The sequence below is a fragment of the Phoca vitulina genome, unplaced genomic scaffold (assembly GCF_004348235.1).
Source record: "Phoca vitulina isolate PV1807 unplaced genomic scaffold, GSC_HSeal_1.0 scaffold8, whole genome shotgun sequence".
NCBI lineage: Eukaryota > Metazoa > Chordata > Mammalia > Carnivora > Phocidae > Phoca > Phoca vitulina.
The window spans coordinates 45046587-45072670 of record NW_022589711.1 but is presented as its reverse complement, the minus strand read 5'-3'; the positions used below and the strand labels follow the sequence as shown (position 1 = coordinate 45072670).

Genomic DNA, 26084 nt, shown 5'->3' with positions numbered 1-26084 from the left:
GGAGGCAGAGGGAGAGGGGTTTGGGGATGAGAGCCTTTACTGGGGTTTCTGCCAGAAGGAGTGGGTGAGGCAGGGTAAGCCGGCTTGGGATGGGCTTGAATCGTTTCAGTGGGCTCTGGGGGGTAGGGACTGTCCCGAGTCTGGTACCGGTCCCTGGGGTGATTGGGGCAGGGGATTCATGGCCTGAGTGTGAGAGCCTGGCTGGGCTGTGGGGCTCTGGACCCTAAGGCAAGCTGTTGACTAACTCTAAGACCCGGCCAGCCTGGGGCCGACAGGTTCCCCAGGGTCAGTAAGGCCCCAGGTGTCAAACATCAGAAGAGAAAGACAGGCTTAATGCACCAGTACACATTTTCCAGATAAAATGACAAACTATGTTTAGTTCTACATTCCTAATTTAAAAAAGGAAGACTATCTGGAGCCTCAGGAGCCTTGTGGAATAGTGGGAAGAACACGAGCCTGGGAGAAGGAGCCCACCATGCTGCCATCTGCAGCTTCTTCCCTGAGGCTCAGCCGCCCCGTCTGTGAGGAGATGCGAGGCTTCGCTGCAGGGCCGCCTGGAGCACTCAGCGAGAAGACAGTTTGGAAGCCCCCAGCCCTGAGCCAGGCCACCGGGAGCCTCTCCGTACACGAGAATTATTACATTTTTGTGACCATTTAAAGAAAAAAACTCCAGGGGCCCTTCCACACTCCAGCCCTGGGGCCTCACCTCTAGCGGTGTGTTGTGAAAGAAAAGGAAGACGGTTTCAGTCTCTGGAACACAAGCCACAGAGACGGACAGAGGATCCACAGTGCATAGTGCGGGCACCAGCTGCTCTGTTTGACTACGTGCCTGGGGATGAGGCTGACGTTGCTGGCAGGGACAACTTGGAGGCTTCCAGACATGCTTGCTGGCTGGGTCTTCCTCTCTCTCTCCTCCCTGAGCCTCTTTAGTCTGTCCCTTCTAGAGACTCCCTAGGGATGGAGGGCTTGGGTCCGAAACCTTATCTGTGGGGCTCGGAAGTAAGACCTTAGTATGGTTGCCACTGGGGCCTGAAACACTTTCCAAGCCCATGAATCAAAGGCCGCAGCTACCTTGAGGGGGCTGCTCAGGAGTCAAGCAAGGCAGGCCCAAGAGGGGACAGAAATGGCAGGGACCTGTCTTTGGTAACTCAGGCAGGTGCACACTCCCAGGCCTCATGTGCCTCTGTGCGTGCACCCCGCCCCCCCGCCGCCGTCCCCATCTTGGGCGGGAGTGAGGGCACAGTGAGAGCACAGAAGGCGTCTCCTGGCCAGATGGTGAGGCCAGCATCCTCGACTCTCCAGTGCCAGGGACCCTTTATGCCCTCCGCAGCAGCCATTTGGAGCCCCCCCTCCCCAGGACTCTTGCTGGCCAGCAGCCCTCCTAAGGCTCAGGGTGGTGACCTTCCTCCCTCATGGGGGTCTTCCTCCACCTGTCTCCCCAGCATCCTGTTTGCTGACATCGAGGGCTTCACCAGCCTGGCATCCCAGTGCACTGCCCAGGAGCTGGTCATGACCCTCAACGAGCTCTTCGCCCGCTTCGACAAGCTGGCCGCGGTGAGTCACCCTCCCTGCTGTTCTCGGCACCCAGGGCTCTGTCTGGGCCGCCCGAGAGAGAGCGCTGCGGCTGAGACCCCGTGAGCCCCAGGGACGGGCCCTGGGCCGGCAGGTGCCCTGCTGCACAGAGGGGCTGCATACGCTGTGGTTGTGTGTCCTCACACCGCACGCAGTTGGATGTGTTTTTATGCTGTCGTTGCTCACGAGGGAGCAAGTGAGGGAGCCCTCCACCTGAGGAAGGGCGTGGGAAGGCCTGCAGGTGACACTGCCCAGGCCCCTGAGGAATTTCGGTTCGGTTGGGCAGCTTTGGTGCCCATAGAGCCATTTTCTTGATGAGCTGGGCCAGACTGGTAAGAGAATGAGTCTGAGTCCCAGCTGGTCTGCAGACAGCTGTGCGCCAACCCCCCCCCCCCCCCCCCCCCCCCCCCCCCCGAGGCTTCCAGAAGGAGGACTCTGCGCTGTTTGCACAAATTGGAAGTAGCATCCCAGGGCGTGGAGTGGTAGATGACACATTTACCCATTTGGTCCCTGTTTATACTGTCATCCTCTCCAGCTTTTGTGTCTTTGAGTGATGCCCTGGGCCTCTGTCGGGTCATTACATGTCAGGGGCTGCTCACTGCAATGTCCACCGACAGGCAGACATGTTCCCTTTGGCCCTCACAGGACATCAGATCATTGATGAGAGGCTGGTGCCGGTCAGAGGTGGCGCCAGGGCCTCCAAGGGCATTAGATGGCGGGTCGCACACCTGCCTGGGGGGGTTTTATCACTGACCATGGGTGAGGGGAGTTGGGTGTATGCTGGGCCCTCGGGCAGTGGATGGGCCTTAACTGAGAATCCAGGCCACGCGGACACTTGAGTCCCAGTGTTCTACTTAGTGAACTAACTCCTGGGGGCCAGACTTGGAGAGCTGAGAATCGGTGACTAGTGACATCCCATCCCAGTCCCAGTCCTGGCTCAGTTGTGACCCGCACGGTGACCCTGGCTGTGCCCGTTCCTCTGCTCAGGCGCAGCAGTGGGCAGGTACCTCAGCTCTGGGGGGGGGTCTTAGCACTCACACGCTTTCTGGTTACCAGCGCGCTGTTTGGTCAAAGTCTCAGACAGGCTGAGGGGCAGACGAGCTTTGGTTAAGCCTCATTCCTGCTTCAGTCTTTGTAAAAGAAGGAGAATCGGAGAACTGTTTGTAGAGCCTTAGGCCAAGAGTCAGAGCGTTCTCCAGGGCCTGGGAGTGGAACCAGGGACATTGACTCTCAACTTGGGCCTTCCTTGAATTGATAAGTCTGCCCTATTTGCCCCGACATCGGACCAACTGCATGCTTCTTGGGTCTCAGCAGTGACCATAAAAGTGAGTTCCTGAGCCTGGGGAGGATGGAATGCCTGAGGGCTGCTCAGCCTGTCCTCCATCCTCCCCCCTCGGCTCCTGATAAGCCCGTCCTGGGGCCGGCCAGGGCCATGCATCTGCCGGCACTGGGTCTGTGCTCACTGCCCTAAAAGGCAAGTTATTCCAGGCACGGGGTGAATCTGTTTGCTTCCCGTTTCTTTCCCTCCCACTTCTCTTTCCTACTATTTTTAATTTTTAAAATTAATTTGCTTTCCAGGAGAATCACTGTTTACGTATTAAGATCCTGGGGGATTGTTATTACTGTGTCTCTGGGCTGCCGGAAGCGAGGGCTGACCACGCCCACTGCTGCGTGGAGATGGGCATGGACATGATTGAGGCCATCTCGTAAGTGCCCGTCTGGGAGGGGACCGTCCCACAGCCTGAGTACCTGATATTGGAGGGTTGATTTGCACCTCTAGGCTTGGAGCCTTCTCCTGGGCAACTTCTACCTGCAGCAGCCGGGAAGCTTTTCCCAGAGGAACGTGTCCTGTAGGAAGGGAGAACTTTGCAGACTCCAGGGCAGTGGGAGGTGTGGCCCCACCTCTGCAGGAGAGGAGGACAAGCTGGCCGTCACGCTGTGCCCTATGCATTGATCCCTCGCCTCTCAGGTCCCACGGCCACCCAGCCAGGTGTAGAGCCCATGGGCCCCATTTCTTCCCCGGCGAGAAAGGTTGGAAGCACGGAGGTTAAACATCTCCCTAGGGTAATACAGTCTGGCAGGTGGATGCAAATGCAGGTGTCCCCATGTAAGAAAATCCATCCTTCGTGGGAGCAATAGCAAAAAGGATCTTTGGCCAATTCTTGGTCACTGCTGGCCAGAGAAGGGGCCGCGGTTATTAAAAGATGTGGAGATAATCCCAGCTTAGGCTCAGTAACTGAGCTTCAGAAGTAGCCTGGGCAGGGGCAAAAGAAGAGCCGCAGCGGACAAGGGCAGAGGGCAGAGTAGCTGTCCAGGAAGGTGGCCGGCTCCATTGGGTTTGGCGGAGCTCCTTTGGGCAGTGCTTGCTGAGTGCCCCTGCATGCCTGGGCTAGCTAGTGCCTCGAGCCCTCGCCTGGAAGCACGGAGTCTGTTGAGGGAGAGGCCGGGACTCCCGCTGCTGTGACACCAGGCATGCGGAGCGGACGGCACCAGGTGAGAGAGGCAGACTGAGATGGGGGTGGGGGGCAGGAGGGGACATTTGTTTCCATTGGGAGGACCAAGAGAGGCTTCATGAAGGACGTGGCCCTGGCGTAAAGCCAGAAAGTTATTATCAACCTAAGGCTGAGATATCATCAACCTAAAAAAGGGGCCCAAGGCACTGTGGGTGGAAGGCACATTCCAGCAGGGGTGTCCCGGGACAAGAGAAATGATGAATGACGTAACTCTTCCCTGTGTCGTGTGTCAGCTTCTCAGCCGCTGGCTGAGTGGGCCTGTCCCAGGGTATCGGAGAGCATGCCGGGCCCCGAAGAGTACACACTGTGTACCTCCCCCGCAAGCACCTGCACCCTCTTCCGCATACCCCGTGCCTCACACGCATACCCAGAGCAATACAGCTTCTATCATACGCTCCAGCCCACAGAGGGCCCACCATGTCCTGGGGGCGCCCTCAGCCCTGGGTGTGGTGCATGTGGTGGGAGCTGGTGCTGCTTCTAGCACGGGGAACCTCCCTGGTCAGTTAACCACCTTGCTCCATTATGCTGCTAACATCCATGAAGCTGCAATGTGGACAATTCTGAGCATTATATGAATGGGGTTTGGAGTGGCTGTAATTTCCCTGTTTGGCTCGAGTGGGCACTAGTATGCATTTGCATCCTCAGAATACAGTTGAACTGACTGAGGGTAGCGGAGGCCCAAGGTGCCTTCCTGGGGAAGCAATGGGGTCTGGGTTGTAGTGAGGCACTGTGCCCCCTTGTGGCCACACCGGGAAGCGATGCCTCACTGCCTACAGCACCTGAGTACCAGGGCCCAGCCCCTGTCCATCAGGTGGAACAGTCTCAGACTCTGGATTTGGGTTGGACCAGAGAGAAATGACTCTTTGACCCCTGCACCTTCTGTCACACCCCTGACCCCGTGCCTTCCAGCCTCGCCCCCACTCTGTGCGCCTGGCCCCTGACCCTCTCCCAGCCTTACCCCTGCTCCATCCCCAGGTTGGTCCGGGAGGTGACAGGGGTGAACGTGAACATGCGCGTGGGAATTCACAGCGGGCGAGTACACTGCGGTGTCCTTGGTCTCAGGAAGTGGCAGTTCGACGTCTGGTCTAATGACGTCACGCTGGCCAACCACATGGAAGCTGGAGGCAAGGCAGGGTGAGTGAGGGCCCAGACTTAGCTTCCTGCCCGCCCCCCTCCCCGCCGGATGACTGTTGTGAGGAATGGGGCTGGGGTGGGCAGGATGGGGTAACTTGCAACTCCGGGTTGGCAGAATTTAAATAGAAATTCCTCTCCTTAACAAATTACTTGCACCACACCCTGGCAAGTTGTAGGGAGCATCCTCTCAACCTTTGCCCAGACTTCACCCAGAAGATATTTGCACAAAACAGGGCAGCTTGTTGTGTGATGCAATAGGTGGGGGTAGAGTTCTGGAGGAGGGAGGAACCATGGCTAATTTCGGGGTAGCCAGGATGAGAAGGAAGTGGGACATGAGCCTGGACGACTGGGCAGGATTCAGACAGGTGAGGAAGGTGAGGTGAGGAGAGAGCCAGACCAAGGGACCAAGGTGAGGACAGGCAACAGGTATACGAAACGTGGTGTTTCTGAGGAATGGAAGTAGAGCACGTGACCTCTTAGGGACCGGTGGGAGGAACAGTGCCTGTATTAAAAGGACCTCTGTGCTAGGCTGGGGGATCTGGACTCAGTCCTGTACTCAGCCCGAGCCACTGCTGGCTTCTGAGCAGGTTTGCAAAGTTTGTGGGACTGAGGCGGTGTCCTCCTGACAGGCCAAAGATGTCTTCTGCTCTGACGATGCTAGAACTTCAGTGCGATGTAGTGTGGTCAGGGTGGCCATGTGGCCATGAGCCCGGAAGGGCCCTACCCGAGCCACCATGATGATGACAGCGGAGGGATCCAGCACACTGAGATCTAGGTCGGGATCTAGGTTGGGGTTAGCCTTTGAGCTAGAGTGTGGGGCTGTGGGATTTGAACTGTGTCCAAGTGGGTCACAGTGTGGTTGTGCATGACGGCTGGAGTTCTGAAGTCCTGTTCTCTGCACTCCTCTCCCCACGTCCCTCCCCCTCTCCCCCCTGCAGGCGCATCCACATCACCAAGGCCACACTCAACTACCTGAATGGTGACTACGAGGTGGAGCCAGGCTGCGGGGGCGAGCGCAACGCCTACCTCAAGGAGCACAGTATCGAGACCTTCCTCATCCTGCGCTGCACCCAGAAGCGGGTCCGGCTGGGGGGCTGGGCGGGTGTGGGAGAACCCGGGGGGCTGCAGGGCCTTATTCTTCCAGGGAGGAATGTTTCTTGGCATCCACTTCCTTCTCTTCTCACTCTTTCCTTGAGTCAAGCCGTGAATTCCTCATGCAGTGTGGTTCCTGCTTCCCGGGAAGCTCATGAGCTTTATGGAGGGCTTGCAAAGGCTGACAGCAAAAGCAGGAATGTTATGCCTCCGTTGCAGAAACGTAACAGGCCTCAAATCAGTTAGCCACAGCACAGCCACAGGCCGGGCATGGACATGAAACAGCAAGGACTCTGTCCACCATCTACTCTCTGTCCAACCGTTTGTTTCGTGTCCTCCCTGCTCCTTGTCTGTTGCCTGAACCAGGCGGACATTGGGCCCTTCTCTGCCTCTCTGTGTCCCACGTGTCTTTGCCAGTCCCTACACACCTTCATTTCTCCAGTTCACCGTCCTTCCCCAGTTTCACCTTCTAGTCCCTTTCTCCTCCCTCCCTTTGTCCCAGCCCACACTTGCCCAAATATAAAACTGAATTATTAGCAGACTTTGGCATTCTATTTTTAATAGTGTCATGTTCCATGTTCTTAATTTTTAAAGTGAATGAAGAGAACATTTTCCATTTCTCCCTAGATTAAAAAGCTTTTTACTGATGAATCTTTCCATCGCATTGACCTGTTGGTCAGCAGCCTTTGATAGAGAAAAGCTTCCCTCTTTCTTTCTTAAGAAGTTAGACTAAAGATAAAATTAAGCTGGGAGAAAAGTCCAGAGAGAGTCTTGGGTGACAGCAAAGGTAGATGTGGGGGCTCCTTGGGGGCAGGTGTCCACCCTGACAAAGACATCACAGGGGAACCTCACTTGCCACAACAGCATGGGAGCTGTGTGGGCCCCCCACAGACCGCAGAGGGGGATGGGAGCATTTAGACACCCTGGGGAGCGTGCCTAGTGGCTTATTTGACACATTTTTGAACACATTTTGCTTGCTCTTTGATTAGCGTATAAGTGAACTGACTTCCTCCCAGGCCCTCCCACACCCTCCCCTCTGTCAAGGTGACAGGGTCTTCAGTGCCCCCTTCCTGCCCCACTCAGGCTGAGAGCTCACCTTCTACCCTGGGTTCTCTGGGTCCTGTTCTTCTGACAGGTGGTCCAGCAAGATGAAATGGAGACAGACAGTGACACCCCATACGCTCACCCCACCCGGAGCTGTGTCAGCTGAAGCAGGCTGTGTCCCCTCCCCTCTGTGTCCCTGATCCGACTGGCTCCCTTCCCAGGCTCAGAGAGGGAGTTGAGGGGAAGGCTGCCTCAGCTCTCCCCAGGGCCTCTCCAACCTTCCTCCTGGAGCCCATTTGGATGGATGGACAGACAGACCGAGATCGTGGGTGGATCCCGAGATCGTGGGTGGATCCCGAGATCGTGGGAGCCAGCTGAGGCCCCACTTGTGTATTTGTACAATGTATATCGGCCTTTGCTTCTCAAGTTCTAGTGACCCAAACCTCCAGAAGCTGCCTCTTTGGTAGAATATGCCTGTTTGGGATAAGTCGAGTGGAGACTGGAATCCGTTACCTGCCTTTACCCCGGCGCCTCAGACCCGGGCTCTGCGCACCCCTGAAGAATTCTGTGACAATGACAGTTGTCCCCACACCCCTTTGCTTTCTCAAAAGACCAACCTCCCACCTAGGCCAGCCAGCGCTAGCGTTTGGGAGTGTGAAGGGATTGAGGATGCTTTCCGCAGTGAGCTCCAGGATCCCGGCAGACTCTAGGCTCCAGGCTGTGCACAGAAAAGAGGGACACCTGCCTTAACTCCTACATGGCCAGGCACCCAGGAGGGGTGAGAAATGCCCCACTTGGGCTCACCTGGTAGGCTCTGCCCACAGGCTGATGCATATGTTTTACTCTCCTAGAAAGAAGAAAAGGCCATGATCGCCAAGATGAATCGCCAGAGAACCAACTCCATTGGGCACAACCCGCCCCACTGGGGGGCCGAGCGTCCCTTCTACAACCACCTAGGGGGCAACCAGGTGTCCAAGGAGATGAAGCGGATGGTAAGTAGCAGGTGGGGCAGCGTGCGGGATGTGGCCTCTCCAGGGCTAGGGCCTTCCGTGGGTGTGAGGACTGGGCCACGCCCCTTGTGTTACCTGACAGAACCTTGGAGAGCCACAGAAGCAACTCTGGGCTAGGAGCCAGAGCGCCTGACTTCTGGTCCTGGGCTCTCTCTGTGAGTCCCAAAGTCTGGAAGCAGACCCCGAGAACAGCCAGAACCTCCGGTGCTCCCGTGGCACTGTCTGGTGGGGCACCAGCTCATCAGACATCCTTCTAGCACCTTCCGCCTTTCCCAGGTGGCTGCAACACATCCTTGGGCTCAGTTGCTCAGAAACGATCTCAGTACGTTTTGGAAAGCGCTAGGCGATGGTCCCCTTTGCTCTCTGCGCTGAGAAGTGCCCCTGCTAACTACAGGTTTCCAGTGGGGCATGCAGACTGGATGAGCAGAGACCATGGTGGGGTGCTACCTCCAACTCAAGGGACCCTGCCTGCCTCGGGGGACAGACACGCCCAGCCATCCCTGTGTACACAGGGGCCGTCTAATTCAGGATGCTCTGCCCGGGTTCTGCCAGTGATGATAGAATTCAGAGGGTGGGACAAAGAAGAAGAGGTATGACAGAGGTCAAGGTAGAGCAGCAGGGTTTTCTTTCTTTTTATCTGAGAGCTTGGCTTCTCCATCCAAGCACACTCCTCAGCTTGAGGACAGCCTGGTTCCCAGGCGGGAGGCGCCCACCCTGGGGAGAGGGTGAGTGAGGCTGGAGGGTGCAGGGAGCTGTGTGTGTGTGGGGGCACTTTGTGTGCGTGTGTCCTCGGAGCCAGAGGACAGGAATAAGATGGGGCATGCTGGCACTAGGATCCCCAATTTGGGGTCTGTGTGTTGGACCAGGTTTTAGCTACAGCATCAGGGACTGCAGATAAATTCCATGAAAATCCAGCTGAGTCAGCAGAATGAGCCAGGGACAGGCTGGGGACCCAGCCACTCTGCTCCTTGCTAGCTGGCAAATAACAGATGACAGAGATTTAAGGAAAATGTATAGGATCAAAACATGAATTGAGTTAAGACCTCCATTTTAATTTTTGACGGTAAAGAAGCAACTCATAGGACACCAAGTTTATGAGGGAGCAGAGTGGGGGAGGGGTGCCTGTCTTCCTCCAAGGCTTTGAACTTGGACTTCTACAGATCTCCAGCCACCACTCCCCCTCCTTGGGGGGCCCTCCCCAAAGCAAAGAGCAATTGGTGGACCCTCTCTGTTCTCACCCAGCCCTTTAATCTCCTGCGGACTCTGTATCCATGTGACCAGGACCAGAGAGGGGATGAGCAGAGGGGGGGATCACAGAAAGCAGGGTGCAAAGAGGGAGGCTGTCATCCAGGTGGCAGGGAGGAGGGAACAGGAAGACAGGAGGGAGAGTACAGAGGTGAGCAGGAGACTATGGGAGCGAGGAGAGGAAGAACCACAAGCAGGCAGGAAAGGCGCCTGATGGGCTTTCTCTGTTTAAAATCACTGGAAAGCTTTTTTCTTGGTGATATTTGGTATAAGTGGAGTCTTTAGTTGTTTCAGAGTCTCAAAGGAGGTAGTTTGGCGTGTAAGCACTGATTTAGCAGACACATTAATCATTGTTAGGACCAGGAGGAACCTTGGAAGAATTAGCAGAAGGGCGTCATCGGGGAGACTGGCTACAGGATTTCTGCGTGGTGTTGGCTACCTCGCCAGCAGGAGGGGATAGGAAGGTGTGTGGACAAACAGGGTCGGGGACACCTCTGCCACAGCCTTTGGGAGAAGAGACTCCCCGCCCCTCATCCTGGCTGGGCAGAGTCACCAGAGGCCAGCGCCAAAGGACCACCTGTAGCCCCCAGCCCACGCAGGCAGAGTGTGCAGGCAGTGGATGGCGTGGTTCCGGCAGCTGCCGGGCACGGCACTGCCATGAGTGGTACCCTTGCCTGAAATCTTTGCAAAAGATACGCAAAAGAAGAGCTTCTACCCTGACTTCTACTGACGACAGCTGTGGGGGATTAGATTAAGCAGTGACTGGGAGCCCTAAGAAAGGTACTAACGCGTAGGCAGCCGTTTTATTTCTTTAAATCTTGTTCCAACTTGGACTCAGCTTTTAAAATATAGTGACGAGCTGCTCTGCTTTGTGCTTAGGCCTGTCATAAGGTCCCTAAGGGTACTGATTAATAAGAAGGTTGACAGGAAGGGCACACAGGGGCCTCTGCTCATCTAGCCAGAGGCTCTGTGTTCTCTCGGGGCAGCAGGCCAAGCCCAAGTGCTCAGGGAAGGCAGGCAGCTCGCCGGGCCGGGCGTGCAAACCAGAGCTGGCGCCTCCACGTGGGTGAGTGGAGGGGCCACGGCCACTGCTCCTGCCTTTAGGTCCAAGGGACAGGAATTGGGAACGAAACAGAACCAGGTGAGCTGAGCTGCTCCCTGGAAGTGCTGTGGCACAAACCGCAGGAACCTATCTGGGGGTGTTCCTAGCCGGGCTGAGGATGGCTCTCCCTGAACTAGTAAGCAGGTCAGGGAACTTGAACCCAGTCTGCTGGACTGTGTTTTTTTTTTTTTAAGATTTTATTTATTAGAGAAATCACCAGCAGAGGGGAGGAGCAGAGGGAGAGGGAGAAGCAGAGTCCCTGCTGAGTAGGGGGGCTCGATCCCAGGACCCTGGGATCATGACCTGACCCAAAGGCAGGCGCTTAACCGACTGAGCCACCCAGGTGCCCCTGGACTGTGTTCTTAATGATCATCTGCCATGGTTTATCTGCCAACACCCCAACCCCATGCTCAGCTCCCCACACTAGCATGGCACCCAGAGCAGACCTGGTCCCCAACCAGCCCCAGCAGAGGACCAAAGGAGTATAGGAGAAAGTCAGAGACAGGTTTGTTGAAAACGTGTCAGGTCTATTTCCGAGCTGCAGAAGCCAGCATAGGCATAATACAGCTCGGTTGTCCTCTGTCCCAGAGTAAGGTCGTGGCCGGCCCCTGTGATGGAATTCAGTGCCAGCCCTTCACCGCATTCTGTGGAGAACTGGCCTGTCTGGGTTCCCCTGCTGCCCACTTAAGCTTGCGCCCTGATGGATCCTGGGAGCACCCAGCGTGGGCCTGCCCCCAGGTGGAGCACTCACTTGAGTCACACCAACTCCTCCTGCCTGGGGCTGGGATGGTGTAGTGGCCCGGCTCTCGCAGCTGGGACAGAGGGCCTGGTGATTCTCAGAGGACAAGAAGAAGGGTCTGGCTTGTTCAGGGAGACCGCTGCCAGGCAGCCTGGGAGGGGCTCAGAGTCCAGAGTCGGGCACTTGGATTTGCCACGAGAGGCTGCCGAGGCTCCTGGAAGCCCTCCACTGGGGGATAGAATGGGACAGAGCCCCGGTGCAGTGTGGTCCCCACATCTATTTCAGCATCTGGCAGCTCTGGCTCATGAAGACCAACATAAATCCTGCTTTTTGCATTTTCAAAACAAGTCTGCAGTGGGCACAAAGAGAGGTGTGTTCGTTTGGGATTTGGGTTCACCTGGCATTTACTGACCTCCATGTTTGCCCAGCAGTGTGCTCCACACTGGGCCATGAGAGACCACAGGTCACCTTCTGTCCTTGTCCTGGCAACCTGAGCCTTATCTGAAACAGTCCTGGGGCTGCTTCCCGCCTCCTCCACTGCTTCCGGGATTCCACCCCCTTCCCGTTTTAGGGAACCCACCCTCCATTCTGCCACAGCCGGTCACACCCTGAGACACATGTTGTGGACATCATAGATTAACTGTAAATAGGGCTTTGAGCTTGGCAAACAATCAGGGACCTTCACACTCACCCCTGCCCCGTGTATGTGAGCAATAGTCACACCCATGGCAGGCAGGTTTCTCACCTCCTGGGTCGCCACCCAACTCTGGCCTTGGAAGAACACACTGGTTCTCAGATACCACAAAAGCTGTTGCAGGTGACTGGAGCTTAACTTTCTTAAGCTCACAACTGTGTGAACTCCCAGGAGATTTTGTGTGCTCAGTGGGGGTAGGGTGTGTGTGCGCACCCATGTGGGAATTGATCACTCAGTGGTTTCTCTTACTTCAGGCTTATTTCAAGGCAGAATTGAGAGGGACCTACCAAACTCAGGGTCTGGGAGGAAGGGTGGGGGAGTTGGGGAGTTGGGTGTGGGGACAGGGAGAGCTTAGACACCTGGGTTTTGCCAGTGAATGACATGAAATTACAGGGCTCCCCCAGTGTCTAGCGCAGAGCCTGTCCCATAGGAAGGCCCCGGCTGTATTTGCTGAAAGAAGGAAGAAAGAACTTATGAGTGACAAGCCTCCCTCAGTGCAGGCTCCTTGGTGAGCTGGACTGCTTTCCCACAGTCCCTCCTGGAAGCGTCCTCTCTGTTCTCATACTCCTTTCCTTCTCTCTCTGTCCCTCTCTTTTAGGGCTTTGAAGACCCCAAGGACAAGTGAGTAATATGCCCTTCTTTATTCCTGCTTCCTTGGCCTGAGGGATAGCCTCAAGTTTGCCTTATAGCTCAGTTGCCCCATGCTGGGTGGGCAGTGCGCCCACACGGTCCGGCACGGTCTCGGCACGGTCCGCACGGTCTCGGCACGGTCCGGCACGGTCTTGGCACGGTCTCGGCTGAGAGCGGCAGGAGCCCACTGCAGCTGCTAGAGGGGTAGCCCAGGAGCCCGGGCCACCGGGCGGAGAGGCTGGGTCTCAGTACAGCCCACGTGTCCTCATCCCACAAACCCATGCGCACACATACGTGTGCATGCACAACTACGTACATGCACACGCTGCACATGGCTGTTGTGCACACACACGTGCCTGCAGCTCTCAGGAAAATGCAGACCTTGCCTGTTGGTCCCCGGCCCCTGGCCACAGCCTAGTGCCCTGAGGGCATGTCCTCTTTCTCTTCCACTTCCCAGCTCTTGGGGGCTAGCCACCCCACTGACGACTGGGTGTCACCTTGAGGAATAGGGCTTTTAGTTCAGGATCCTGATCGTGAAACCTGCTTCCCAGAGGGTGGCCTGAGCCAGGGGAAAGCACTGGGGTGGCTCACAGCCTCTGTGGCAGGAGCCTTGCTCCCCGATCTTTGCCTTCGTTTCAGAATGATGGTACAGCTGGACAGTGAAGAGCAGAGACTGTTACCTGTGGAGAAAAACAATTAAACCTTCGATGACAAGTCATATTATTATTGTACTACAATAATATATCAGTAGAGTCAGAAAAGCCTTATTGTCAGCGAGGCCCTTCAGCCAGCGGGTCAGACATGGGCAGTTTTCTCTGCATGTGTGCAGTTAAGAGGGGAGACTTGGCCTCCTGGCAATCCTCGTCCCAGTCCCAGAGTTGGCCTCCTGGCAATCCTCATCCCAGTCCCAGAGTTGGCCTCCTGGCAATCCTCATCCCAGTCCCAGAGTCCCCACCCCTTATTAGGGCCTTTCTGATGGGCCTGGGTGCAGGGGGGCCAAGTCAGCCCTCTAGCGGTGCCCCCTGGTGGTCAGCTTGGGTCTGTGCCTCTTGCTCCCCAGGAACGCCCAGGAAAGTGCAAACCCTGAGGATGAAGTGGACGAATTTCTGGGCCGTGCCATTGACGCCAGGAGCATCGACAGGCTGCGGTCTGAGCATGTCCGCAAGTTCCTCTTGACCTTCAGGGAGCCTGACTTAGAGAAGAAGGTATGGCCCCCTGGGTGAGAAGGAGGCCCTGGGCAGGACCAGAACCAGAGGGAGGAGGACAGGGCAACAGGCGGCTCCCTGCCTGGCCCCATCACCATAGAAAGTGCCCTTTCTTGTTAGTGTCGCCTGCTCCAATGCCACACTATTCAGGAGATGGAGATTTTAGGGAGGCTTTTCATGGTCAGAAGGGATAAGTCTTAACTTCCTCATGCCTCAGTTTCCTTATCTGGAAAATGGGGTTCCTTACTGTACCTTCTTCAGAGGGTCACAGTGAGGGTTAAACAAGTCCATATGTGTAAAACACATAAAACAGTATCTGCCACATAGATGTTCAGTGATGTTAGTTGCTATCGATTTTATTTTTATTGTTGTTACCATTATGAACATCATCACCAGTGGACCTCCCAGCTGCCTTTGGCACACTGGCGAAAAGTCGGGACAGTCGAGATCTCTCTGTCCCATCTCCTGACATTGTGACTGAGAGGGTGGGCAACTTGCTGTAGGCCACCAGTGAAGTCGTGACAGAGCCAGACCCGACCTCGGTCCTGTGAGGCAAACTCGTTGGCCAGCGAGAAAGGGACCTGAGCCGAGAGCGCCCTCTCTGGTGACTTGGTGCCAGTGCGGCCTCTGTGGGCGACGCTGGTTGGCGTCGCAGGAGGAACTGGGGGCTGGGAGATGAGCTCCGTGATTTGGGGCTGGGGCGAGCCTCCTGTCCACCCTGAGCCCCAGCCCAGGCTCCTCTGTGAAGTAGCAGCTACATAGGTTCTGTTTCCGGGGCTTTGCGAGGATGCGGGAGGACAACTCGGACCGGTCGCGTGTCCTAGCGGGTAGATGGTGCTCCGTGATTTGAGCCAGGATCATTATGAATGACTCTTGTAGTGACCCGACCTGCAGAAAGTGTCTGGTTTGACACATTTCAGCTGCCGTCCCCACAGGCACCATGTTAGGGTGCTTTGAACTGGTTTTCTTGAGCATGAAGGCTAGTGCTGTTTCTTCCAGGTGTTGGGAGTGGGCTGCCCGCATGTGTCTGGGGTGGAGCGGGGCTGGAGCACACAGGGCCCCTCTCACCCCGTGCCCTCCTCTCAGTACTCCAAGCAGGTGGATGACCGATTCGGTGCCTACGTGGCATGTGCCTCGCTTGTCTTCCTCTTCATCTGCTTTGTCCAGATCACCATCGTGCCCCAGTGAGTACCGTCCCTCTGGCTGTGGGGCTTCAGGGGTGGGAACGGAGGTCATGGAGCAAGCAGAGGCAGGGGTCGGACTTGCTCAGACAAGGAGAGGCTTCCCCATGTGTCCTCGGTGGGACTGGGAAGCCACGAGTCTGAGTCCCATGTGACAGGGCGGGAAACCTCCCTGGACCTGCCTTGCTGCATGAGAGACTCAGCACTTTATCATCTCACCCCATTGTCACCCACACAGTGGTTGCCCTTAAATCACCTGAAGTATTTGCCAGGTTTGCTTCCGTGTGACCTTTGGTTCTTGCAAAACCATTAACACATCTTCAAAAGATAAAGGTTTTCTGCTACTCTGGGTATTTCAAAGAATGGATTTCTGGTTCTAAAGGCTTTTGTCAGAGATATTCCTGAACGCTTCCAAGGACTGGCCGCATCCCTGAGAGAGGCCTGTGGCTTCCGAGGGGACCACTCTGAAGTGGGCAGTGGGCTTCCAGAAATGAAGTGTTAGGTAGATAGTCACAGAGTCACATGTAGACAAGGAAGATAATTGCTTGTGTTATCTTTGTTATGTTTGTGTGTGTGTATATACATTTGTATGTGCACGTGTGCGTGTATCTACACATTTGTGACTTTTTATTATGCAATATTGCAAACACACAGAAAAGCAAAGTAATTAATATAATCAGCACCCATCCCCTAGATGTAACTATTGTTGATGTTTTACTACTGTTTCATCTATTTTTTTCTGATTATTTAAATTTTATTTTATTTTATTTTTTAAAGATTATATTTATTTATTTGACAGAGAAAGACACAGCAAGAGAGGGAACACAAGCAGGAGGAGTGGGAGAGGGAGAAGCAGGCTTCCTGCTGAGCAGGGAACCCGATGCAGGGCTCGATCCCAGGACCCTGGGATCACAACCTGAGCCAAAGGCAGACGCTTAATGACTGAGCCACCCAGGTGTCCCTAATTATTTAAATTTTAGATGAAAGGACATTTTCCCCCAAAAGCCCTTAATATATATCTATTTTCAGGGCATTTTCCTTCTTAACCACAATGCCTTATATACCAAACAAACAAAATTAACACCAGTTCTCTGCAATCATGTAACACCAAATCCATGTTCACATTTCCAAAATTGTCTCCAAATGTCTCCTACTTTTAGTTTATTCATAGCCAGGATCTACTCAAGATCCACTGGTTGTGTTTGGTTATGTCTCCTAAGTCCAACTGAATCTAGTAGAGTCCCCTCACCCCGACACCTTCTACTTTTCATTTTGAAGTAATTGTGGACTTAAAGAAAAGTTACAGAAGTACTAGAGAGAGTCTCTGTACAGCCTTCGTCTAGTTTTCCCTACTGTTGACACTTAGGTAACTGCAGTACGAGGGTCAATGGCACGAGATTAACCCTGGAATGGCACTATTACCTAACTGACTGTAATCTAATTCCATCAGCGTTGCCCCTAATGGCCTTTTTGTGTCCCAGGAACCAGGCTAGGATCCCACATTGCATTTAGCTGTTCTTTCTCCTCAGTGTGATCTAATCTGTGATGCTTCCTCAGCCTTTACTTGTCTTTTGTGGCCTTGGAGCTTCTGATGAGTGCTGGCCAGTTAATTTGTAGAATGTCTCCATTTGGGTTTGTCTGATGTGTACTCACAGGTTGAGGTTATGCAGTTTTGACAAGAATCCCACAGAAGTGATGTGTCCTTCTTAGTGCATGTTATCGGGAGGTACATGATGCCTACATGTCGTAGTACTCAGTGCCTTTTATTTTTGATGACACATTGTTGCAGAGATGGTCCTGACATTTGTGTCCGCTGTGGCTCTGTAGGATACCACAGGCACCAGCCCTCTGGTTGTGCAGCTAATCCCCATTGCCCCCCACGCTGAGGTGGTGCAGAGCTGGTGGGACTGTGGGTCCTTATTGACACAGGACCCCATTTTTTTCTATATGGAAATGGAGCTACAGGTATAAATAAGCAACCTAGTCTTTCTGTCCCCTTGCTGCTCCTGACAGTCCGGTTAGCCTGGGTGCCTCTAACCCTGCCTCCGTGCCGCTTGCCTTTCTGTTCCGGCAACATGGCTGGTGGGCTGGGTTTCCCTTGGTCCCTGCCCGGCCTGCAGTGGCTCCCTTCCCCCCGGCCACAGCTCCGAGCTGCTAAGGCATTGACGGAAGTCTTTCTCCAGCAGTCCTCTCTCTACAGAAGGATTCAAAGCTACTTTAAAGGTCTTTCTTTCCCTCTGAAGAGAGTTCTCTACCCTTGTTCTGCTTGTTTAAAGCATCTAAGTGCTGGCTTCTGGGGGTGCCTGGAACAAAGACGCCCTTTGAACGCCTCTCTAGAGGTATTCCCCTGCCTTGTCAAGCCCTCTGCTTGCCTTTAACCTGCTAACGACGCCTGGCATCTCCAGGCCACTCTCACTCCCTGGAAGGGAAAAGGGATTTCTGTGACCTCCTGATATGATGGGGTGTACCTTAGCCAGCCCCGGCCACAGGAGGGCCAGTGGGAGGCTCCAGATGGAAAGTCGCTGGCAGCTCTTTTGTCTGAGCATTCTGGCCCTTGGTGAACGTTAAGATCACCTGTGATCTGCCCCTGGCAGCAGGGACAGGGGGAGTTCCTTGCATTTTCATGTTGAACTGGCAAGTTGAGTAGGACTTGTCGTAGGGCCTGGCAGGGTACAGGGTTTAGGGACTCTGCCTCTAAAGGGACGCATCCCTGCTGTTTCTCAGAGTGTCTGCTTGGGCTGCTGACAAATGCGTTTTAGAAATGATGGTCCTTTATCCCGTTTTCAGCCTTCACAGTTCCTCACCTAGCCGTGAGTAACTGCTGGGAGGGAATAACGAGGTGACTTTTAAAATAGGTCCTTCCAAGCTAAATGAAGTGAGTTTGTGGATAGCTAAGAATTAGGCAAAACATTGAGCAGGTGACACTCACTTCTCAGTTCAGCCCCTGCGGGTTTCCGCTCCGTGCCAGGAGATGGCAAGGACAGGAGCCGGACCACCGTGGAGGGGCTCCTGAATCAGTTCACAAGGCTGTGTAAGCCCCCTTCTCAGTGAGGGGCTAGGAAAGACTGGGCAGTGGGTTCAGGGGAAATGGGGCAACCTCTCTTTCCTTCCAGAGGCTTTCAGAGCCCCAGAATTCCCCACCTCCTCTCTTTTTCCAGCTCCGTGTTCATGTTGAGTTTCTACCTGACCTGTTTCCTGCTGCTGACGTTGGTGGTATTTGTGTCCGTGATCTATTCCTGCGTGAAGGTGAGTCTAGCTCGCACCTGAGCCCCCTGTCGCCTTCTTCCTTCCCTTCCCAGCCCACGGATAGGAGCTCCTCCCAGAGCCCGATGGGATCGGGGTGCATGATGCTGGGGCACCACTCTTGACTGGCATCGGCAGCAAGCTAGACTGCAGGGAGTGCTTTGTCAGTGGAGACTTAGTGGTATGGGCTGTTGTAATCTGCCTTTGCAAATCTTTGCAGTGAGAAGATCATGTCACTGCCTCTCCGGTCTGTCCCCTTGGTGTCAGGTAGGATGAAGGAAGGGCATCTAGCACAAAGCAGTGGTCAATAAACATTTGCTGAACGAGTGAGTATGGACGAGAGCTCTCTCCATACCCCCTTCAGTGTCCCCATGTGCCTGGAATTGGCCCTGGAGGGGACCAGAGGGAGGATGGCATTTGAGCCAATCATCACAGAGATGAGGAGAGTGGCCCAGAGTGGTTCAGTGTTTCAGACAGGGCCACACAGCCAAGAATGTGGGCATGAGACCCTGTTCTGTGTTTTTCTCCCATATCTCCTCTTAGGCATGCTGTGCGCTACCCCACCCCCCAGCCCCTGCAAGGCTTCAGGGGGACCTGGCCACAAGGCATTCTGGTCTGTGGTGGAAGCCACTCAGGTTCCCCTTCGCCTTGTCCACCAAGCCTTTCCCTCATTTCCTTCCCTAGTGGTTTTAGACTTCCCTGACAGGCCAGCCTGGTCCCAGAAAGCGCCCTGTCCCCAGGCAGGTACGAGCCCCTCCAGCTTGTGCTGGAACCATTTCTGTGTTCCTCCTTGATCCTCATTTGGAGCCAAGCCCCAGGAAGTGTGGGGGGCAGGCTCTGCCATCATTCTCTACCTATACTGCCGTGGGCACCACGTTCTTCTTCTGGGGGGATTAGACCTTGGTCACCTCCAAAGTCACCGTTCTCTCTCTACCCTCCAAGCAGGGTATTTCATTAGACTGTTCATTGTTTAATTATCTAATGGTCAAGGTCTTGGTGGACTGATTGTCAGAACTGGAAGGCCCCCTGGGAATCATCTGGAGTGGTAGAGGATTTAATCCTGGTTTCCAGCTCCTTCCTCAAGGCTCTGTGTTCAGTCATAGCCTGTCTTTTGGTCTTGCTGTTGTCATCCCCCCTACCCTCCTTCCCCCCCAAAAAGCCTGCTTTGTCCCCAGGGGGCCGTTCCACTTTCTTCATCTCATGGCTATCGAAGCACATGGTACATTCACAACAGCCAAAAGGTGGAAACGACCCAAATATCCATGCACAGATGAACAAACAAAAATGGTACATCTTTGTGATGGAATATTATCCATGGAAGGCAATAAAGTTCTGACACACACTACAAAATGGACGAACCTTGAAAATATGCTGAGTGAAAGACACCAGACCCAAAAGGACATAGACTATGTGATTCCACTTATATGGAAGATCGGGAATAGGCAACTTCATAGAGACGGGAAGTAGACTAGATGGTCCTGGGGTTGGCAGGAAAAGGGATGGAGAGTTATTGCTTCACGGGTGCAGAGTTTCTGTATGGGTTGAGTGACGGAAGGGTCTTGGAACTAGAGCATTTTGGAAATGGAGCAGTGATGGTTGTTTGACGGTATGCATAGAATTAATGCCACTAAATTGTATGCTTAAAAATGGTTAAAATGCTAACCTTATGGCATATATGTTTTACCACCATAAAAGAAGTCACAACAACCAACCAAACAAACAACAACAAATGGTACACCGTAGTTAAAAGGGCCTTGTAAGCATTCTTTTTTGAACGTCCAGAAGACTCTTTTCTCTTTTTAAGTTATAAACTGAGGCAAAGTCATTGTCTCTTTGAGGTACTTAATTAGCTTATTCAAGTCAGAATCAAAGCTATATGTGGTCTACAATTTTAAAACTAGAACCTAGATTTCTCTCTTTCCTGTTAGCTGCTTTGGTAGGCCTGAGCTACCCTGACTTCACCTGGTTTGTGTTCCCTGATTGGCACGTATATCTGGGGGTAGGGGAGGAGGAGGAGAGGTAGAAAGGCTCATCTCACCACCCACACTGGCCATTTTGAGTCCATACCTTGGTCCAGTGACTTCTCTTTGCTACTGTTCAAGATTATTTATGAAAATCATTCCTGGCTCCTTGTGTTTCATTGGATCTATCTATTCTGTAATCAGTGTCACATTCAATAAGCTTATTCTCAATTCCTTTATCCAGCCCACTGCTTTTTCCGACGGTTCTGAGGAGGCCAGGGTCCCCGCAGGGGAGGCTGGGGAAGGGAGTGCCTACCTCCTGCCCCCACTCCATCCCTTGCCCCTCCGCACACACACCCCTCACCCAGGGGAGGCTGCTGCTTCCATCTTGCAGTGGGGAGCTTCTGTAAACTATTTATTTAGGAAAAAAGTGCTCCCTGGCTTATCAAGTCTGGCATCTGCTGATTTGGGCCAGGAGTCAAGTAGACTCTAATACCCGCCTTGAGGTCCTGGCTGCATCCTTGCGCCCAGCCCCCGCCCACCCCCCACCTCTGATGCGCAATCTCAGCCTTTCTCCACTTTCTGCGAAGTAGACCCCAACCTGAGAAGTTGCTTGTAGTATGAATCCCTCTCCCATTTCATTATTCTTTCCTCCTCCGTGTTGTGGATGAACTGTTTGCACACTAAGACGTGAAGGGGGTAATTGTCCTTTGGCTTCTGTGTCCCCACCGCGCGGCCCGTCATGGAGCACTGCCGCCCCACACCGCCTGCAGGCAGACGGATCACCTTTGCAGGTACGGCCATGATGCTGATTAGACTGGAACTTCCGGTGTCATTCTGTTTTCCCTTTGAAAACATTTGCCCTGTGCCAGAACCCAGACATCTCTCATCTTCCTTCCACGGTTTTTCAGGAGTCACAGGTGGTGGCTTTCTGAGGAGATACGACAGTCCCTAAATTACCCGCGGCCTGGGCTCAGCGGACCCGCAGCCGGGCGGCTCTGTCAGCACGGTGGCTTTCTCTATTCCATTTGTTTTCCCATGTCCCCCAGACAGCATGGACTTAGTTGCTCAAATGTCCATAGTTTACCCTTTTTGAAGAGAGAACTATGAAGGAAGTGTTGACTGAGTTAGTTGAAATGAGCCAATTCAGTGGTCTTAGCTGTCTGGCAGGCGGCAGCTGCCTGGGTCCTTCCTGTGGGAAGGTGTTGGGAAACTCACTCCTGAGGGCTCTGATGGCCCTTGCGTCCTGGGCCTGTTTGATCTGACACGCGAGGCCTAGTTCACACTCCCACCTCGACGTGAGGCTAACCGGGTGCCCGGGTCTCCTGTTCCCGCTGCTCCCGCCCTTCAGGACCCCGCTGTCTCTGCGCTGCTTTGCCCAAAGTCTCCTCCCTCAAGCACTTCTTTCTTCTGGGGCTGGGCTGAATGAACACCTGCACACGTCACTCGTCCCTTCCCTCAGCATCTGCACTGACCTGGGTACCAGCGCTGCTCGTCTTAGAAAAAGCCATGCTGAATCCCTCCTTGCCATCACACGGGGTCCACAGACTCTGGTAATCTCAGACTGGAAATGGCTGGAGCAGTGAAGCAGCCCAGATACCCACCTGAGGTTGGAATCTCTCAGCCTCTGCTTGATTACCTCCAGGGATGGTGAGCTCACTCACATCTCCTGGGTACAGCCTCTTCTCTTTTTGGGCACCTCTGACTGTTCCATCAGCTTCCCTATGGCTTCTGCCCCATCATCCAGTGAAGCACCCCAGGCCTACTACTACTACTTCTTGTTCTTTTTTTTTTTTTTTTTTTAAGATTCTATTTATGTGTTTTGAGAGAGAGAGCATGAGCAGAGGGAGAGGGAGAAGCAGACTCCCTGCTGAGTGGGGAGCCCCACTTAGGACTTGATCCCAGGACTCTGGGATCATGACCTGAGCCAGAGGCAGATGCTTAACCGACTGCACCTCCCAGGCCTGCTTCTGACAGTGCCAGCATTTTTGCTACCACCACCCAGGTGGGTAGAAGAGGGTGGCTCCCTCCTTTCCCCACATTCTGGCCTGGACCGCCCTGTCTTCCGTGTGGCTCATTAGCACTTCCTTGCTTGGAAGCCCAGCCTCCTCTCCTTCATTTTGAGGCTTGGGAGTAGTAGATAGGCACAGAAGGAGGACCTGGCACCATAGTTCTCGGTATACGTGTGTGTGTGCGTGTGCGTGCACGCACTCAGGTGTGCACAGGTACATACAGGTGTATATTTAAATCTCCTTCCTCCTCCTGACTGCTGGCTCCCTCTTAGTTGCCTCCCATGGACTTCTGGGACCCGGCTGTCTGAGCTCCTGGGAACTGTGAGCAGAGCTGCATCTAGGCTCCGTATGCTCTGTGCAGTCACTAGAAACCTCTTCTCCCTCCCTGCAGCCTGAAGGTCCTCACCAAGTCCCCCCGCTGTGCTGACTCTCCTTTCCACCACTGCAGCCTGACTGCTGTCCCCGGTCTCTGAAATAGGGTCTTACTACACAGCAGTACCTCTGACCTCTTAGGTATCTTCTGTCCTGTGAGGACTGTAGAACCCCCACACTCAGCTTCCACCAGCATGCTCGGGGTCACACTCTATTAGCGGGAGGGGGTGTTGTGGCCAGACACGTGTTCCTTTGGGGATAGAGAATTCTTCATTCCGGGAGGCATATCTCAGTTCCTCCCATGGCTTCTGAGTCCATCAGTCTAGGGTCTGGATCCCAGCTCTGCTCCTTTGAGCTCTGTTTCCTAAGCGTCTGAGGTCGCTTTTCTTACATCCACCCTGCGGATGATGACGATGAGGCTCAGAGGTTAGGCAGCGTTCCCGAAGCCTTGGGGCGAGGAAGTGGTATAGCTGGGATTTAAATCCCAGTGGTCTTGACTTCCGAGCCCATAATCCTTCTCAAAGACACTGCCTTTGTTAATATGTCCATTTAAGCCCTGGGAGAGCAGTGGTGTGGGGCTGGGTCAGCTTCTGCCTGCCTTGGTCAGCCTCTGAAGTTTTCATATCTCTAAAAAAAATTTTATGTAGTAGGAGCTACTGCTTTTTCACATTGTTTCTTGTCAAAAAGACAGTTTTAAGATTTTTTTCCCATCAGATTTCTTTTTTTAAGATTTTATTTATTTATTAGAGAGCACAAGTGGGGGGGCAGAGGGAGAGGGAGAAGCAGACTCCCCGCTGAGTGCGGAGCCTGACGTGGGGCTCGATCCCGGGACCCTGAGATCATGACCTGAGCCGAAGGCAAATGCTTAACCCGCTGAGCCACCCAGGTGCCCTCTCCCTCCCATCAGATGTCATCACTTTTTTTCATCTGTGCAATCCCGTGACCCCACATCACAGACAGGGAACCAGAGCCCTAGGCTGGTCATTGATTTGCCTGGAGGCTTTCAGAGAGGCCAGGATCAAAACTGTCCTTCACCCCAGTCATGATTTATTAATTATGTCCCCACTCCTGTTTTTCATGTTGAATTGATTTGAATTAATCAGACTGGGAATGTACTGGTTGGGAATTTTAAAAAAATCAATTCTTTTTCTGAGCTGTAATTGTGAGTGAGCAGCATCGAACAATTGGTTTGCACGGGCACAATTATCCTGTTGCAAAAAATGGTCTCCAGGATCGCTGCAGCTGTGGTGCGTCCCCGTGAGAGATGTTCCCCTGGTGAAGAGTTTCACCATCCACATTGGGGTTAGTGAAGATGGGATTTAGGGCAAACATACAGATGAACTTTTTGATTCCAGGTGATGAGATACTCTATAAAGTGTTACTAGAGCAGGATCTCAAGTCTTCTGGAAATTTCAAAACCGCAATTCTTGGGTTCCTGCCTGAGGTTTTAAAGTCAAGAGCAGGTCTTTTTAAAGGGTGACAAAAGGGACGCCTGGCTGGCTCAGTTGGTTAAGCGTCTGCCTTTGGCTCAGGTCATGGTTCCAGGGTCCTGAGCCTGAGCCCCGCATTGGGCTCCTTGCTCAGCAGGGAGCCTGCTTCTCCCTCTGCCTCCTACTCTCCCTGCTTGTGTTCACTCTCTCTCTCTCTCTCTCTGACAAATAAATAAATAAAATCTTTAAAAATAAATAAATAAAAAAACAGGGTGACAAGAGAAATCAGCTTGTAGCAAGCCAATGCATTAAGTTGAAAATAGAGCTACCTTATGGCCCAGCAATTGCACTGCTAGGTATTTATCCAAAGGATACAAATGTAGTGATCCGAAAGGGCACATGCACCCCAATGTTTATCACAGCAATGTCCACAGTAGCCCAGCTATGGAAAGAGCCCAGATGTCCATCGACTAATGAATGGATAAAGAAAATGTGGTACATATACACAATGGAATATTACTCAGCCATCAAAAAGAATGAAATCTTGCCATTTGCAATGACATAGATGAAACTAGAGAGTATTATGCTAAGTGAAATAGAGAAAGACAAATACCGTATGATTTCACTCGTGGAATTTAAGAAACAAAAGAGATGAACATAAGGGAAGAGAAGGAAAAATAAAATAAGATGAAAATTGGGAGGGAGGCAAACCATAAGAGATGCTGAACTCTAGGAAACAAACTTAGGGTTGCTGGAGGGGAGGGGGTTGGGGGTAAGGGATAATTGGGTGATGGGCATTAAGGAGGGCACTTGATGGAATGACACCAGATGTTATATGCAACTGATGAATCACTAAATTCTACCTCTGAAACTAATAAAAATAAATTAATTAAAATTTTATATATATATACCACGCCCCCCCCTCCCCCCCCACCGCAAGTCAATCATTCTTTAGAACTACATTCTGGATTGAATTTAAAAAATAGCCTGCAGTTCTTCTCCTGACCTCTAGGTGGCCCCTATGGGGCCCCTGGTCCCACCATCACCAGGAAGCCCATGTGCATAGCCTGTCCCCCAGCCACCTTCCTTTAGCATCTACTAATCACCTTTGCCTGAATTTTACTGGTGGGTGCAAAATGATAAAAGAAACCCTTCAACTGATGGAGAGGATGATCAGAACTGAAACGATTTAAGTAACATGGGTTAAGGGGGTAGGATGGAATGGCAAAATTTTAGTTGGACACAAATTAGGAACCATCTGTAATACCTTTTCAGAGCAAGCTCCTCAGGCTAGTGCCAGAACACTTTCCCCAGCTGTGAAACAGAAAAATTCCTTTAATAGGAAACGAGGACTTTCATTCCTATTGGCAACAGAGCTCTTTAAAAAATGCAAATATTAACTGAATTTTCTGTTGAATTTCACAGCTTATAAAGCACTTTAAAATGCATCATTTCTTTGAGTCTTCATAGCCACCTTGGGAGAGAGATATCCCCCAAGTATCGATAAGAAAACTGCGCTCAGAGCCCTTGATAGCTTCCCCAGGGTCACACAGCTAGTAAGAGCTTGCGCAGGGTTTTTTAGTAAGTGCTTTATTGAGATACAATTCACATAGAGAAGATTCACCTTTATAAAGGTGGATGAAGTTGTAATATGGATGTAGTTGTAAGAGTTTTTAGTATATTCATGCAGTTATGCAACTATTACCACTAATTCCAGCACACTGCCCTCATCCTGAAAAGGAACCCCAGACCTCTTAGCTGTCACTATTTCTTCCCTGCTCCCCACAGCTCCTGGCAGCCTCAAACTCTGCTTTCTATATGAATTTGCCTGAAATCCTACAATATGTGGCCTTTTGAGATTGTTTTCTTTCACTTAGCATGATACTTTCAGGGTTCACCCACGTT

The 26084-nt window shown here is 52.9% G+C and overlaps 1 protein-coding gene across 1 annotated transcript in view; it reads left to right on the top strand.

Moving 5' to 3' along the window:
* The window catches only part of ADCY5 (adenylate cyclase 5), a 152835-nt gene that overhangs the window by 104833 nt on the left and 21918 nt on the right, over positions 1-26084 (top strand). Inside the window, exons 4-12 of the mRNA XM_032406702.1 lie at positions 1443-1554; positions 3151-3278; positions 5061-5219; positions 6158-6299; positions 8207-8347; positions 12744-12766; positions 13836-13980; positions 15067-15164; positions 18320-18407. Of these exons, the coding sequence (XP_032262593.1) occupies positions 1443-1554; positions 3151-3278; positions 5061-5219; positions 6158-6299; positions 8207-8347; positions 12744-12766; positions 13836-13980; positions 15067-15164; positions 18320-18407 (1036 nt within the window). The remainder of the gene's footprint in view (positions 1-1442; positions 1555-3150; positions 3279-5060; positions 5220-6157; positions 6300-8206; positions 8348-12743; positions 12767-13835; positions 13981-15066; positions 15165-18319; positions 18408-26084) is intronic.